We start from the raw sequence: 17,010 nt of genomic DNA, 5'->3' as shown, positions 1-17,010 counted from the left end.
CATTATAACTTTCTTAAATTTTCACACAAAATATAATAAACAATTCAGCTTTTTCAAATCTCAATTCATCTTTTTTAAATCCTAAAACAATAATAATATTAAAAAATAATATTTTAACAATATTTTTTTATAACTTTCATCTTTTATCTAAAACTATCTCATCTCATCTCTAAATCTAAACCAACCTGAAAGAGTAAATGGGTTCTTCAATTTAACAAGCAAACCTTCTTTTTCATTCTCATATAACTCTAGCTTCTTAAGATTAGTTTTATTGATTTTTTTTTTTTCCAAACACTCCTCATAAAACTTTTCGTATATTGCTTGCAAGTAATCCTCATACTCAGTCAGATTCATTCTAGAGACAAACTATGTTCAGACACATTCTCACTACTATAATTGTTGCCTCCAACAAGAGGCAAAGGTCATGTATTTGATATTTTCTTTTGAAGAAGAGTTCTCAGAAGAGTCACTTTTTTTTTTTAAGAGCCGGAAGCCACTAAATGCAGCCCCGTCCCAATTTTATTGAAGAAAAAACCTCACTTATGGCGGAATACCATGGAACAAACAAAAAAATATCCAACACCAAAAATAAACAAAACACAAACCCATCCCCCAAAAACCATGGAAAAACTAAAGATAAACTTTGAGACCATTACTTCCTTAAGGAAGGACATCCCAAAGCATCTAACCTAATAATGCCCCTCAATAGCCTCGGTATGCACTCACCAGGTAAGAACAACCTAGTGAGACCCTCCTCACCTTTCCTTGCCAAAAAATCCGCTGCTTTGTTACCTTCTCTAAATTGATGCACCACTAAGAATTGAACTCCATCTAATTCTTGAAGGAGAGCATCCCAATAATCCCAAAGATACCATAAATTACAACCTCGCTTCTTCACCCAATCAACCACTACCTTAGAATCACACTCGAAAATAACATTTAGACAATTCATCTCTTTACAAAGCCGGACCCCTTGAAGTAAAGCTCTCAACTCAGCCTCATTGTTCGTTCCGAACCCGTAATGAGCAGAAAATCCTGCTATCATCCGCTCCCTATGGTCCCGCAACACACCACCCCCACCACAATTCCCTGGATTACCACGACAACTTCCATCCACATTTAATTTCCACCATCCCATAGGTGGTTTTAACCAAGCAACTTGCAGTGGATTACGTGCTACCTGTTCCTAAATATTCATATCCAAAGCCTTCAAGACCTGTGCATCAACTTTGGAGACCTTCTTGGCATGCAAACCATTAACCAAAATACCTAGCCATATCCAAACAGCTCTCCAAATTTCCATAGCACTGGATTGGACTCCCTCCATCCTAGCTTGACAGCGTCGACGCCATAACTTCCAAGTAATAACACTTGGTAACAAGCCCACTAAAATACCCTCCTGCGATCCTCGTTTAGCACACGCCATCCAAGCTTCGACCCGATGCGCCCAGGTCTTGGTTTGTACACCAATGCCCAGCGCTAGTGAAGCACAACACCAAACCTGCTCTGCAATCTCCCCAATAGCAAGCACATGATCTAGAGTTTCGGTCTGTGGAGTATGACAGCAGTTACACTTTGAAGCCATAACAACTCCACTGGTCTGCACCTTAGTGTCCGTTGCTAATAAATTAAAACGTGCCCTCCACATACAAACTGATATTTTCTTTGGCAAATATTTACTCCATATCCAATCCATCCAACCATGATAAACTCCTCTCACCCGGATTAACTCCCATGCGCTAGCTATTGTAAACTCTCCCCCCATAGCAGGTTTCCAGATCAAGATATCTTGACCAGTGCGCCCTGCACCAATTTCCCTCATCACCTCCTCCGCCAAATCCTCACCAATTAGCTGCCGAAGCATGTCACCGTCCCAAGTATTCCCAACCCATACATATTTAATTTTTAATGAAGGTGTATCAACTACCCCCACCAAATTGCATAAAGTGCCATTTGAAAACCACCTATAAAACCAGAAAGACGAATTCCCCTCTCTCACTCTAACCATGGAAGCCTCACATACATCCTGCATAACAGAGACAATAGAGCTCCAAATTCTCGAACTGTTATTTCGAGCTACCATCAACGAAGCATGTTGTCCTCTTTCGTACTTCGAAGCCATGAACCGAGTCCACAATGAATCCACCGACAAAATACGCCAAGCCAATTTCATATGCATCGCTTTTTGAATTTCCAGAAAATTCCTCAAACCCAACCCACCCTCTTTCGTTGGCTTGCTGATCCGAGACCATGCACACCACTTCATTTTTGCTTTCCCATTCTTCTCTCCCCAAAAAAAAGTGGCTAGAATTGAATTTATTTTTTTAAGCACAACTTGAGGGACGTTCATCACAGCCAAACAATGGGACGCCATACTAGTAAGAACATGTTTAAGTAGAACCAAACGCCCCCCTTGACACAGAAGCCTTGCCTTCCACCCCGCCACCTTAGCCCGAAATTTTGCAACCAAGTGATCAAGGTGAACAACTTTTAAACGTCCACAAACCAGCGGCACCCCCAGATACATAACGGGAAAACTCCTAGATGCAAACCCCGTAAGACGTACCAACCCACACTGCCTCACAACACTAATTTTTGGCGAGAAAAAGATTGCCGACTTCTCTTTACTAACCCGTTGGCCAGACCAACGCTCGTAACATGCTAAAGTATACCCCAGCCGTCTTAGAGATCTTTTTTCGCCATTCAAAAAAATTAGAATATCATCCGCATATAACAAATGAGACACCAACGGTGCCCCTCTAGGATGATAATACTTCCCAATACAACCCTCGTCAAATTCTTTCCAAAGAAACCTTGAGAACACTTCTTGCATCAAAATAAATAAATAAGGCGACAAAGAGTCACATTGTCGTAGGCCTCTCTTGGACTTGAAAAAACGTTTATAAGCTCCATTCATCATCACCGAATACCAAGGGGACGCCACACATTCCTTCACCTAGCTACAAAATTTTTCTAAAAAACCAAAACTAGACAGAACATTTAATAAAAAATCTCAATGCACCCTATCATATGCCTTTGCCATATCCAACTTTACCATCACATTACCTCCACCTGTCTTCCTCTTCAACGCATGAACCATTTCTTGAGCAAGAGTTATGTTTTCAAAAATACTATGACCCGGAATAAATGCCCCATATTCAGCCGAAATTAGTCTAGGCAGAAAACCCGTCAACCTCTTCACCAAGATTTTCGAAAAAATCTTGTAAGCCACATAACATAGACTTATTGGCCTAAATTTCTCAAAATCTTGGGATCCAACACTTTCGGAATTAAAACAATATAAGACGAAGTATAGAACCTTGGCAACATAGAACCCGCAAAAAAATCCCTTGCGGCCTCGACCACCTCTTCTTTCACAATATGCCAACAAGAAATATAGAAAGAAGAACCATACCCATCCGGACCAGGGCTACTATGTTCTGGAATTGAGAAAACAACCTCCTTCACTTCCTCTTCCGAAGGCCTGCGACACAAACTGGAGTTATCTTCCTCGGAAATTTCCAATCCCACAAGAGTAGAAAGATCTGCATGTTCAATCTGCGGCATACCTGTAAGGAAATTAGTGAAATATTCCACCGCCCCCAAGTGCACCTTCTCTGCTGAATCCAACATAGTCCCATCTTCCAGAAGAGTCACTTGACTCAGACTTATTATCACTTAAAGAAGCATTCATTTCTTTTCCTTTCGGTTTCTTGTAATTGAGATACTCGATGTGAATATATCCAAATCCATGTCATTCACAACATTGTAAACTCAAAAGTACCTTATCCTTGAAGATTCTAATGTCTCTCTTAAAACTCTTCTCTTTGCTAGTTGTACTAGAATTTCTCTTGCCCATCTCAAAAAATCTCCTATGCATTTCTTGGTTCTTACCTTTTATAGACGCAAATATTTTTCTGAACTTTCTAACGCAAAAAGTTATGTCCTTGTCACTCATTGTATATCCGTCAGATGATTCATTAGACTTTTCTCTAACTATTTTGAGAGCAATGCATTTGTTTTTCTTTGGTTGGGGCAATGTGTATTCATAGGTTTGAAGAGATCCTACCAATTCTTCAATTATTATATTGTCTAAGTCTTTACTCTCTTTTATTTCAGTCACCTTGGGTCTAAACTTCTCAGGTAAAGATGTGGGGGCTTTTCTTACTACCCTATTTTCAGAAATCTTGTTGCCAAGATTAAAACTAGAATTGACAATGTCATTCAGTTTGGCTCAATAGAAAATTCATCATCTCTTATCATAAGTTCTTCAAAATGTGTAGTCAACATTTGGAACTTAGAGTTTTTGATTGACCTAGTACTCTTATGGGTAACCTAAAGAATATTCTATGCCTCTTTACTTGATTCACACATGGAGATTTGTTTGAACTCCTTAAAAGAACTGGTCATAAAAATCGCATTTAGGCCTTTACTATTCCCATTACATTTACTTATTTCATCTCTTGTCCAATTCTCAACCGTCTTTGTAATCTCAACCCCATCAACACTTGTGACAAGTGGTTTCCATCCTTTTTCTATGATCAACCACACTCATTCATCTATTGACTTAAGAAAATCTCTCATTCAAACTCTCCAATAGACATAGCTACTGCAATCAAAGTAAGACGCTCACGAAAGGGATTGTGATCTATCCATTTTAACCATCTGATGAAGGATCACATCCACTCAAAAATTGAATACTAGCGGAGTGAACCTGTCTTTGATACCAATTAAAAAATCAGTAGTTCAGATCCAAAATACACCTAGAGGGGGTGAATATGTGTTTTGCAAACCTATTAGGCTATTTAAATATAAATCAATCGATGGAATTAGATCACAAAAAATAATCAACATAACAATTTTGCTAACAAAGTGGAAACTCATTTGAAAAACGTCTTCAAAATCTAAAACCACTCTGAGTGTAAGTCACCACTTAAAATTTGCAATCTTTGCACTTTTTGTTCCAATTACAACCTAGATTACACTCAACATTTTTCATAAAAACATGCCAACATAATATTTTTACACTAACAATCTCTCCCTTTGGAAATTTTGTGACAAAACTTCTAATTAATATAGATAATTTAGTCTAACCCTAACAAACTCCCAAAATAGGACTAAACAAGTTCTATGTATGAAAATGCCAAATTAGTGGCTTCAAGAAACTTTAACTTGTTGTCCTAATGGAATAGCCGGCCAGGTCCCATATTCTCCTAGTCAATAGACTGTAATATGGTCCAAGAGAAAAGCAACTAAAATGGTAGTTTTTGTCGGCAATCCTCTAATTGGTCTGCCCAAGGTTTCCACTGCAACTGTGAAAGGCTACTATAGATGGGGTTGCACCAATTCTGGATAAATTGTTACAGTTGAAGAAGGTTTCTATCTTCTACTCCACGAACTTTGATAAGCGAGTACATCAACTCGAACCATTTATCAAAAGGTGCAAACATTGGAGAAGATCAAGTAGTAATGAAAGCACGGTAAATAACATTTGTTTTACTTTTATCAGATTTTTGTGTAGATATATCACTTCTTTTTTAAGTTAGACGTAGGAGAAAGTAAGTGAGTACGATTACTCTTCATCCTAAACCTTATTATCTTTAATAATCATGCTTGCTATAGGGTACATTTTAACAAGGCGTCGCTAGAAATAATCATATTTAAGGTGAAAAACGACATTTTTCAATGCAAATACCATTTCAAGTAGGAGATGACCATAGATAGTCTAGAACGCATCACAAAGAGCATGCGTCACCAAACCCGCAACAAAGGAATAAAGGTCGCTCTCCAACATTTTATGCAACCACGCACGAGGACATAGCAAAGCACCCAATTAATATATATTAAAATAAATTAACCATCAGGAAAATTCTATAAATCACACCCTCATCCTCCTATGATGAGGTGGCATGCATCGTCCATCATCTTTAAATTTATTCTTTAAAAGAATAAATGATGATTCATTAGTGATAAAAGTGTCACATTTTATATAGTATGATGAAGTGTAGTTTATAACATTACTCTAATCGTTTCCAACATTCTAAAGAAGACGTATCACACCATACATACAATTACCTGAACATGCACGCAAAGATTATGATCAATAACAAACCATTCTTTGTACTCCAACAAGCAAGTATTTAAAGGTTTGAAAAAACTTAAAACCTTCCATGAGCCAAAGTCTGGTCCCAAATGGGCTTTATTATTGGCAAAACGTTTACTTAAAAAAAGATCTTTCAGGTCAAGAAACAGGCAAATATTTAATGGATTTAGCCACATTTGCTTCAACCCTTCTTTGTTTAGCTCTGATCTACAAGATCACGTACAAGTGGCTCAACAGCAAGTCCCCACACAAAACCAAAGCGCAGCTCCCTCCTGGTCCACCAAAATGGCCTGTATTTGGCAACCTTCTGCAGCTGAGCAAACTCCCCCACAGAGACCTCGCCTCTCTGTGCGAGAAATACGGCCCGCTCGTCTATCTCCGCCTTGGCAGCGTGCACGCCATCACCACCAACGACCCAGACATCATACGCGAGATTCTAGTCCGTCAAGATGATGTCTTTGCCTCCAGGCCACGCACTCTTGCTGCCATTCACCTCGCCTACGGCTGCGGCGATGTGGCCCTGGCCCCGCTGGGACCGAGCTGGAAGCGAATGAGGCGGATATGCATGGAGCACCTGCTGACCACAAAGCGGCTCGAGTCCTTTGCCAGACACCGCGCCGAGGAGGCTCAGCACCTCGTGCGGGACGTCTGGGCGAGGGCTCAGACCGGGAAGGCAGTGAACTTGAGGGACGTTTTGGGTGCGTTCTCGATGAACAACGTGACTAGGATGTTGCTGGGGAAGCAGTATTATGGATCTGAATCTGCAGGGCCACAAGAGGCCATGGAGTTCATGCATATTACCCATGAGTTGTTTTGGCTACTGGGGTTGATTTATTTGGGTGATTATCTGCCATTTTGGAGGTGGGTGGACCCTTATGGGTGTGAGAAGAAGATGAGGGAAGTGGAGAAGAGAGTGGATGATTTTCACAAGAAAATTATTGAAGAACATAGGAGGGCAAGGGAGAGAAAGAGAATCAAAAGAGAGGGTGATGATGATAACGATGAATTGGATTTTGTTGATGTCCTGCTATCTTTGCCTGGAGAAGATGGAAAAGAACATATGGATGACAGAGAAATTAAAGCACTAATCCAGGTTATAATGCTTTCTTATAGTATCATTCATTTCAATGCTCATTTTTATTTATTCTCCTTTCTTCATTTTTATGGCATTCTTTTGGGATCCTACAGATCCTTGATGCTTTAGAAGTTTAGGTCTAACACTGGGCCTGTAAATAATGAACAATAAGAATGCTCTAGAAGTGTATTTTATAATTTTTCTATTTAGCAAAAAATATATTTTACAAGCAATAAAGATTCATGTGTTTGCAACATAGAAATATCCACCAAATGTTATATATCTCTTAACAAAATGATTCCTTAGTATACTATTATTCCATCATAAAAGGAGTTATAAAAAGAAGTATAGATGGAGAGTCTTTGTATTGGCCTTTGATAAGTTTCATCGGAATTGCATAAAACAATTACCATAATTTATTTTATATGTGAGGAGTTACTTTATGATCTTATCATTAATGCTTATAAGAATTACAATTTCCATTACTTTCTTACTGCAGCTTTTGTGTGGTTTCTGCAGTTTTATATTCTCTCCAAATTAGATTAAAAGATATTCATTCAAACTAATATTTTCAAACGTATATTTATTATTTTATTTTTAAAGTCGATATGTAGACTTAAATGATAAGATTTTGATTTTAAAATTTATTTTAGTAAATATGATTTACTCGCCGGCTTAATAATAAAAAATGTTGTGTATATGATATAATCGGTTTTTGGTGCTTTAGGACATGATTGCCGCTGCCACAGACACGTCGGCTGTGACCAACGAATGGGCGATGGCTGAGGTGATCAAGCATCCACGTGTACTTCGAAAGGTCCAAGAAGAGCTTGACTCTGTGGTAGGCCCCAATCGAATGGTCTCGGAATCTGATCTGGCCAACCTCAACTACTTACGTTGCGTCGTACGTGAAACCTTTCGGATGCACCCGGCTGGACCATTTCTTATCCCCCACGAATCGCTAGGTGCCACCACCATCAACGGTTATTACATCCCGGCCAAGACACGTGTCTTCATCAACACTCATGGGCTAGGCCGAAACACCAAGGTTTGGGATAATGTAGAGGAGTTTCGGCCCGAGAGGCATTGGGTGGTTGATGGGAGCCGAGTGGAGATTAGTCATGGAGCGGATTTCAAGATATTGCCATTCAGTGCTGGGAAAAGGAAGTGCCCCGGCGCGCCTCTTGGGGTGACATTGGTTTTGATGGCATTGGCTCAGCTCTTTCACTGCTTTGATTGGAGCCCACCAGAGGGATTGAAGCATGAAGATATAGATACAAGTGAAGTTTATGGGATGACAATGCCAAAGGCTGAGGCTTTGGAGGCCATTGCGAAGCCACGCTTAGCAAGACATATGTATCTTCAATGATGTAATTAAAAGCCATTAAAATGTCTAATTTTTCTGTATTTCCCAATGCTAGCTGGCTTATGTTTATCAGAAAGAAGAAATAAAGTTATGGATTTGAGATTTAAAGCTCCCCTCACCTGCTTCCACCCATGGCAAATTCATATCTTAGTTTTACTTGTTTTTTATGTAAGAATTCTTTAAAAGAATGTTTTTGTATTAAATCACTAGTACAACATTCGTTACATTCACAGGGTTTACATATATGCAACATATGTCCTAACGGTTACATGAAGTAAAAATGGAATGTACATCATATGTGGAATCATTATCATATGAGTAGTAACACTAAGCATATCAAGCCTTATATGTAGGCTATCCTGGCATGCACGATCTTTGCTGACTTTACCTTTGGTGAAGTTTGATTTGCAGGCTATGACTCAGGATGACACAGCTGCTTAACACCCCCCTTCAAGCTCATGGGAGGAGGTTGAACCATGAGCTTGTTGCGCAAAAGAGAAAATCGTGCAGAATTAAGACCCTTAGTGAATATATATGCAATCTGATGAGCAGTAGCAATATACTTGGGTGGAGATTTCTTTGTTAAAGAATTTCTCACGCATAAAGTGATAATCGACCTCAATGTGCTTAGTTCGAGCGTGGAATACTGGATTTGAAGCAAGTGCAAGAGCACCGATGTTATCACACAAGAGAACAGGGGCATGAAGGAGTGAAACTCGAAGCTTGTGAAGGAGCATAAGCAACCAGTACAGTTCTATAGTTGTAATAGCCATTGCTTGATATTCAGATTCGGTACTAGAACGCAACACCACTTGCTGCTTCTTAGCACTCCATGAAATCAAACATTTTCCAAAGAAGAAAGCGTAGCCATTCGTGGACCTTCAATCGTCAGGGGCTCCTGCCTAGTCAGAGTCACAGTATGCATTGAGAAGTGGTTGCTCAGGTGTGTAGTACAACAAATGATCAAGAGAGCCTTTAAGGGAGCGAAGCACTCGTTTGGCAACTGTGAGATGGGTTGTAGTAGGAGCATGCAGGAACTGACACAGCTAGTTGACTGAGAAAGAAATATCAGGGCTAGTAAGGGTGCAGTACTGAAGTGCACCAACAATTTGACAATATGAGGGTAGCATCATGTAATGGATCACCATCACTGCGGGAGAGTTTCGTGCCAGTGGTGCAGGGAGAGGTATATGGTTTGGCACCCAGCATGTTGGTGCGAGTAAGTAAGCCAATGATATATCTAGACTAATGAAGGTGCAGGCCTGCTGAAGTACGTTTAGCTTGGATGCTGAGGAAGTATGTAAAATCATTATTGAAAACCACATAGTATTTATATTCATTGTTTGATAGTATTGGGGAGGTCCATACATCACTGTGGATTAAATCTAATGGTTGTACAAGTAGTCTAGGAATGGGGAAATGGGAGTTGCTTGCTCTTGGCAAGTTGGCATGGAGAACAGAGATGATCGGAGGATTTTGCACCAATAAGATGAAGAGGATGAGACTAAAAAAATGTGCTGAAGAGTGAAGCTAGAGGGATGACCGAGTCTCTGATGCCAAGTTGACCAAGTTGTCTTTATTCCAAGTAATGTTGTAAGACTGTCTTTTATTTAAAGAAAGTTATTTCAAGTAGATGGGGATAAAAGCCTCCTTCACTTGGTCCTTCCAATGGTGTCAGTGTCGTGTTGTTGTCCTTCACGGTGAAAGAGAGAACATTTAAGATAAAATGAGTCATTATCGGCACAAAATCTCTAAATTATAGAGAGTAAATTGGCAAAGGTAGGAGGACAGTGAAGAACATTAGTAAGGGAGGAAGGAGTTTTAAGGAGGGAGGAGCTAGAATGAGCAATGGTTAAACTTGACCCGTTACCAACAACAACAGTATCATTGCCTGAATAAGGTTGCTGCAGCAAGAGATTGTTGAGGGAAGTTGTGATGTGGTTATTTGCGCCGCTATCGGTATACCAAGGTTCATCTTCTGCAATGACATTGGCTTGAGCTACCATGGCTATTAGTTGCGTGAGTGGAAGACGACCATGGTAAGCATGGTTCATACAGTGGTAGCAGTCAAGAGCCTGTTGGTTGTTCTTACCACATATTTGACATGGAACCCAAGAATGACTGCCATCGTGAGCTCTGGTGCGATCAACAGACTAATTCTTGTGGATGGACTTGGAGTTGGAATGAGGATGAGATGGGCGATAGTGGTTGTGCGTGTGTTGTGAGGAACCTGACTTGGAATGAGTCTAACAATGTCGAGACCTCTTTAGTCCCTTGGTAGAGTATAAAGTAAACTGGTCACCCACACTAGTAGCCCCCTTGTGTTGATCGAAGAGAGTTTCAAAACTCAAGAGTTCAGCCAAAAATTCCTCAAAAGAGAGCTTAGCATCTCTTTTGGCAAAGGTGTAGGTGGCGATGAATGGGGTGAATTGAGGATTGGAGCCACTTACAATGTGATCAATAATTTCATCATCATCAACGGGTTTGCCAATAACAGCTAGTTGATCAGCAAAGGATTTATCCTGAGTAATGTAGGTACGTGCACGTTTGGGAGCCTTGACATAAATTCTAAAGTTGGCGCTTCAGGTGGGCCAGGCGAGACCGAGATTGAGAGTCAAACCGGTTCTTTAAGGAGAGCTAGACTTGGCGTGAGCTATCCAATCTGTAAACAACGGAGAGGACAGTATCATGCAATGTAGCATTAAGCCATCTTAAACGAAATCGGTCTTTCTTGAGCCAAAGGAGATAGTTTGGATTCAAGGTAGCAGAGTCTCGCCGATCACCATCTGTGGAATACTTAGGGGGACAAGGTTCAGTGCCATTGACGATCCCAAGGAGATCGTGACTGCGTAAGACAAGTAAGAACTGTGAAATCCAAAGGAGATAGTTAAAACCATCAAGGCGGACTGAAATAAGATGAGTAATATTGGGGAAGGAAAAAGGAGAGGAGGTACTGTTTGAAACTAGACTGGTGGTGAAGGATTCGGCCATAGGTGTATTTGCATGATCAGATAAGGTGTCAACCAAGGTCTCTGATACTATGGAATTTGAAATGATGTTTTTGTATTAAATCGCATGTACAACATTCGTTACATCCACAAGGTTTGTATACAGCATATGTCCTAACGCTTACATGAAGTAAAAATGGAATGTACATCATATGTGGAATCATTATCATCTGATATAGTTGATCTTCCTTTTTTATTATTTGTTTTTGTCACTAAACAGGATAGCCAGATCTCGGCCACCATACAATGGTTCGATCTAGCCACACGTTGGAAAGAGCAAGAGCCATGCTTGGAGGTCCTATGCCAATCCTCCTTTTTCATTTTTTTTTTGGTTTTTGTTTTTTAAAATAAATTATTATATTATATATATATTTTATTTTAATGTAGTTTTTATTTCAAAAATTAGTATTCTTCGTCTGGCAATGTTTTAGATTATCGTTTTTTTTTTCTTTTCTTTTTTAAAGTTGAGTGGACAATATTTTTAACTGAGTCATTTGATTTAAGATTTGTCATAACACGAGGACTTATTCTTAAAAAAAAAAAATCACTAGGAATAAATCTCAATCGAAATAAAGCGTAGGAGGTTATTGACCAAAATTTTCTTACCTATTTTACTAAATAGAAAATCATTGGAAAGAGATGCGAGCACTGTTCGTGTAAGTAACATTTGAACAAAGTGATAATATGATTCAAAATGAAAAATCTGACCAAGTTGATGCCTTCTCAAAACCTAGCAATTTGAGAGTATTTAACCATTTTTTCTGAGCTAATAAATGTTAATGTTGTAACAAGGTAGGGATGTAAAATAAATAAGAAAACCAATGAACCAGATCAAGCCTGACCGAATTGAAATAAAAAAGTCAAAATTTTCTTAAATTTTCAAAATTGATATATACCGATTCTTAAAAATGTTCAAAATTAGATCGAATTGGATCTGTTACACCCCTATAACGAAGGAAATTGCTTGGGCTCCCTCTCATTTTGAAGCTCATACTTACTCAAAAACTTTTAAGTCCAGCTTAAGATTTCTTGTCCCGACACTTTTTAAAGAGTAATAATTTATACAAATCTCAAATATGTAAATCTCATGATAATCATTTTGTAAAAAAATAGACCTCACCATTCAACCTAGAGAAAAATTTATTCTCCATAAAAACTGTTAAAAAAAAAGTTATTTTATATAATAGAATTCACGTCTTTACAGGAGGGTGGCATAAAATTTGTCTATTTGGGAGAGAGAACTAGCATTACTTGTTCTTAAAACTTAAGAGACCAAAAAGGTCGTCCGCACCTCTCTCTCTCTCTCTCTCTCTAACTCACTGTCTCCACGTCAGTCTTCATACTTCAAACCCAGAGAGTACAATCTTCCCCTGTCAAAGGTTTGCAAGAGCACTAAACTTTCAATCCTTATTCCTCTACCCCCAGCATTCGGAGCCAAATAATTTCCTATATGTGATTCCATTTGCTTTTTCCAATATACCGCCCTCAACATGTTTGTGGAAATGCCTCTGAGAGTTGGTTGTATATTAGTGGTGTGCTTCTTCTTCCCCCCTCCTTCTCTGTTTGAACCTTTTGACTGAATCCCAATTTGTGAAGGTCTATTTCTATATTCGGTTTTCGGTAAAGTTGGGGAGAAAGAAAGTGAAACTCTGATGTGTTGTTTTGTATTGTTTCTTGAAGGGAAATAAATGAGGAATATGCTTCAACCTAGCTAGATACTTGTATTAGAAGCATCTGGTAGCCGACGTTTTTGTTTACACATGTTATGAAGTGATTCTTTTGTTCCAATATGTCAAGTGCTGTCGCAAAATTTTGTCCCAAATTTGATGAAAGTACTTACAGAATAATGACCCACAGATGTTCATTCTTACAGAGTTACACTTGCTGAGCAATCTGACAGTCATAAATATTTTCCGAGTTCTCTTGCAGCTGCAGGACAAAATTTGGGATCTGTGAATCATGTTCCTCAGGAGACTTGCAGTGGCGCTCCCTCACTCAAGAAGTTTCTTCAGTGGTAACAATAATCATGATCTTGCAAGTGCCATTTCTGAGCTAAATAAGGTAAGCTTTTCTTATTTAATTAAATAGGATAGAGTATAGAGTAGGGTTCTAATTTAGGTCCTCTGCTTCATATACTATCTGAAATCACCACCTGTCCCTAAAATTTAAGTTGATGGGAATATGTAGATTTAATCTTTTATATTTTATCCTAACATGGAAAACTTTCATGGTTTCAAGTTAATTGTGGCATTACAAGGCAGTTTAGTAAAATTGGGACTTGATAAACAGGAGAATAAATAATGCATGATCGGAACTCGAGACAATATGGAAGTAATAAACAAAACTAGTTAGATTGAATGTAAGCGTCAATCATATATTTCCATCGCTAGAAATCGTTATATTCTGTCAGGCTTCCAATTAAAAATATATCCATCAAACTTAAAAATTAAAAATTACCTATAAAAAAAATTATGGTGCATGGTTACTAGACCGATGATGGCATTTGAGAATGTCTAGTCTAGTCTTCCAAGAAATATGACAACTGCTGCAACATCCCCACAAAAAATACCTCAGTACCGATATGAAAATCTCTCAAGATATGTCAATGCCATACTTCCTGGTTTCAGGAAATGGAATCCGTGTTTGGTGAGCCTCCTTCAAATGGTCATGCGAGTTCTGCCAGTAATCAATATATGGCTCAAGAACCCCAGTTAGTTTCTCATAAGGTAGTTGAAAGCACACCTGGCCTGACCCACATTAGCAGTACGGGTGAAGCCCAAATGGTTGATGTTTCTCGCAAAGAAAGTAGTAAGAGAACTGCAATTGCCAGTTGTAAAGTAATTCTTGGCAAGAAGGTGTTTGATCTGGTCGCGGCTAACCAGATTGCCAAGGGAGATGTCCTTACTGTGGCGAAAATTGCAGGAATTGGTGGAGCAAAGAAAACAAGCTGTCTCATCCCACTGTGCCACAACATATACTTGACTCATGTTCGTGTCGATCTGACGCTGAACACTGGGCATTTTAGTGTTGATATAGAAGGGGAAGCTGCATGTACAGGGAAAACCGGGGTTGAAATGGAAGCAATGACAGCCGTAACCATTGCTGGTCTAACAGTTTATGATATGTGCAAGGCTGCCTCGAAGGATATCCAGATTACAGATGTGCGTCTTGAGTCCAAAACTGGTGGGAAGAGTGGGGACTGGTCCAGGGAGAAGTAATATTGTCTTTAAGGAAGACCGTAGTGCAAAATGCTACCAAATGTTTTGGGTGTTCCGCACCCTTTTTGTTTTTTGGAATTTCAAGTTTCTGTTCTTTCCAAATTGAATTGTTACAAGTGAAACTACATTACCTAAATTGTACAGAAATTAGAAGTAGCTTGCATCTTCTGAACTTATACCAAGCTGTGATAGCTGGAAATCCATTGAGTTTTGGGTTTGGAGGATTAGTCCCCAACCCATATTAGTTCATTTTACACAAAGGTGTCCTGTGGTGAATGAAATTACATCCCCTTCCTCTGTCTGCTAAGATTTTGTTCTCTTTTTTTTTTTTTTTTTTGGTTTATTTATTATATTAAGGGCATCTTAATCATCTGACACTTCTTCTTCATCTCAGATAATGGCTGGATTTTAGGGAGAGAACTTAATTAAGGGGATGAGCTATACATCAAAGGGTTGGTGTTCTTGACTTCTCTAACAAGAACAATTCTGCTAAACTATCTTTTGTGGTATGGATGATCATGGAAAGAACTTCTCTGATCATACAACTGTTGGATGCTTTGCCTTTTCATATTAAAAACTAAAACAGTGTCTAAAACTGATGATCAAGAACGTTTCAGCAACAAAAGGAAGAAGAAAAGAAGTAGATTAAAAAGAAAAAAAGTACAACACCATTGAGCACAAGAACTGAAATTAAGGGGAAGGAAAGTCACAACCCTAGCAGACATCCAGTCAAGTTACACATGTAGAACTTCTCGATTATGTTAAAGATTGAGTTAATGTTATTAAAATATATATTTGGGACTAGATAATTCCTATAGATATTAGAGAACTAATATACAAAATTGTTAATATATCTCACTATGCCCGGATATTGGATGTAGAAATTGTAGTGTACTCAATGATTAGATCGGTTTGGATCCGTTCGGTTTCAAATGCATATTTCTATTTCTCTGTTTGTCTCTTTAATAGGAATATTTTGTTTTTTGTTTTAAGAAGAGAAATGTTTGGTTCTAAAAAAGATCTTATAAAATAAAATTTAGTGACTGATATAATTTATTGTGTAGCTTTTTATTGTAAAAAAAAATAAAAAATAACATATCAGATCTAATTATATTAATTTATTAATTTTATTTTATCAAATCTTTTTTTTTAGCCCTCCAATAGAGGTGTAAAAAAACCAAAAAATTGGTTGAACCAATGGAATTGGTGGATTCGGTCCGGCGTGGATTATTAAGAATTGAAACTGGTTCGGTACCAATTTTCATATTTTGAACGAACTAAACTGGATCGGTATATACTTACTTTAAATTTTAAATTATATATAAATAATTTTTATATTATATTATATATATTATATACTAAATTTCTAATTAATATAACATGAAATCTTAATCTTATTATTCATGTCTATTCATTTATCTATGGATCAAACCAGCAAGCCTATAACTTAATCTTGAGATAAGGTCAAAAATCAAGTTAAGCGATAAAGCTAAGAAGAGATAGGACAAGTTAACTCAGACTCTTAAGAAGAAAGACACACAGACTCTTAAAAGGATAGAGATTTAGACTTCTAACAAGAAAATGCTTCGCAAGGCAAGTTGGACCTCTATATATATAAGGAGATCAACCATAAAACGGACAGACTCTCCATAAGCTCTCTACACACAAGATCTCTCCAAAAGATTTTCCTAAATTTTTCTATTATATCGTGAAATATGTGAGGTTATGAGATTATAAAAACACACATTATAGTGGGTTTCACCCCCAAACAACCCGTAGACCTAAGCATTATGCCGAATCATGTAAATCTCTGTATTTCTTCATTTACTTTTTTTCGCTTATTTATTATTTATCTTATGAATGTACTCGAATAACACCGTATCGAAGCCCAAATCACTGTCGTGAGCTGGGGATGACACTTTCCTCCCTTCTGGTATATTGTGCAAATTAAGGTATTAACAGTTGGTGCCATCTGTGGGATCTGAATTTTCATTATTTTTGATAACAGTAGGAGGATGATTCTCCAGCTCACAAGATCTTCCTCAAAAAATACTAGATAAGATCCCCTCAACTTTGTTATTTTTCTTGTTGTTTACACTAACACTGCAGCGAATAATAAAAAAGAAAAAAAAAACATATGAGGTGGAGGGTGCATGCATCACGCATAGCGCACATAAAGCTCTGAAGTTCGTATATGCAGCCACCAACCCCTATAGCACGACGAGGCTTGAAGACGTCCG

The 17,010-nt window shown here is 38.3% G+C and overlaps 2 protein-coding genes across 4 annotated transcripts; both read left to right on the top strand.

Moving 5' to 3' along the window:
• The first annotated feature begins 6,173 nt into the window (after positions 1-6,173).
• LOC108989252 (cytochrome P450 703A2) lies at positions 6,174-8,734 on the top strand. Its single transcript, XM_018962800.2, has 2 exons — positions 6,174-7,196; positions 7,906-8,734. The coding sequence occupies exons 1-2, from the start codon at positions 6,264-6,266 to the stop codon at positions 8,545-8,547; spliced, it is 1,575 nt and encodes a 524-aa protein (XP_018818345.1). The 5' UTR covers positions 6,174-6,263; the 3' UTR covers positions 8,548-8,734.
• Positions 8,735-12,776: 4,042 nt separating this feature from the next.
• LOC108989251 (cyclic pyranopterin monophosphate synthase, mitochondrial) lies at positions 12,777-15,071 on the top strand. 3 transcript variants are annotated; one of them, XM_018962799.2, is made up of 3 exons: positions 12,777-13,084; positions 13,482-13,613; positions 14,180-15,071. In XM_018962799.2, the coding sequence occupies exons 2-3, from the start codon at positions 13,512-13,514 to the stop codon at positions 14,768-14,770; spliced, it is 693 nt and encodes a 230-aa protein (XP_018818344.1). In that variant the 5' UTR covers positions 12,777-13,084; positions 13,482-13,511; the 3' UTR covers positions 14,771-15,071. The 3 variants fall into 3 exon arrangements, with proteins under 3 accessions (XP_018818344.1, XP_018818341.1, XP_018818343.1); XM_018962798.2 differs by having other exon boundaries at positions 12,778-12,931; XM_018962796.2 differs by having other exon boundaries at positions 12,777-13,613.
• Positions 15,072-17,010: the final 1,939 nt, after the last annotated feature.

Source organism: Juglans regia, chromosome 7 (genome assembly GCF_001411555.2).
Source record: "Juglans regia cultivar Chandler chromosome 7, Walnut 2.0, whole genome shotgun sequence".
NCBI classification, from domain to species: Eukaryota; Viridiplantae; Streptophyta; class Magnoliopsida; order Fagales; family Juglandaceae; genus Juglans; species Juglans regia.
The sequence above is the reverse complement of the archived record's forward strand: the minus strand, read 5'-3'. Positions and strand labels throughout refer to the sequence as shown.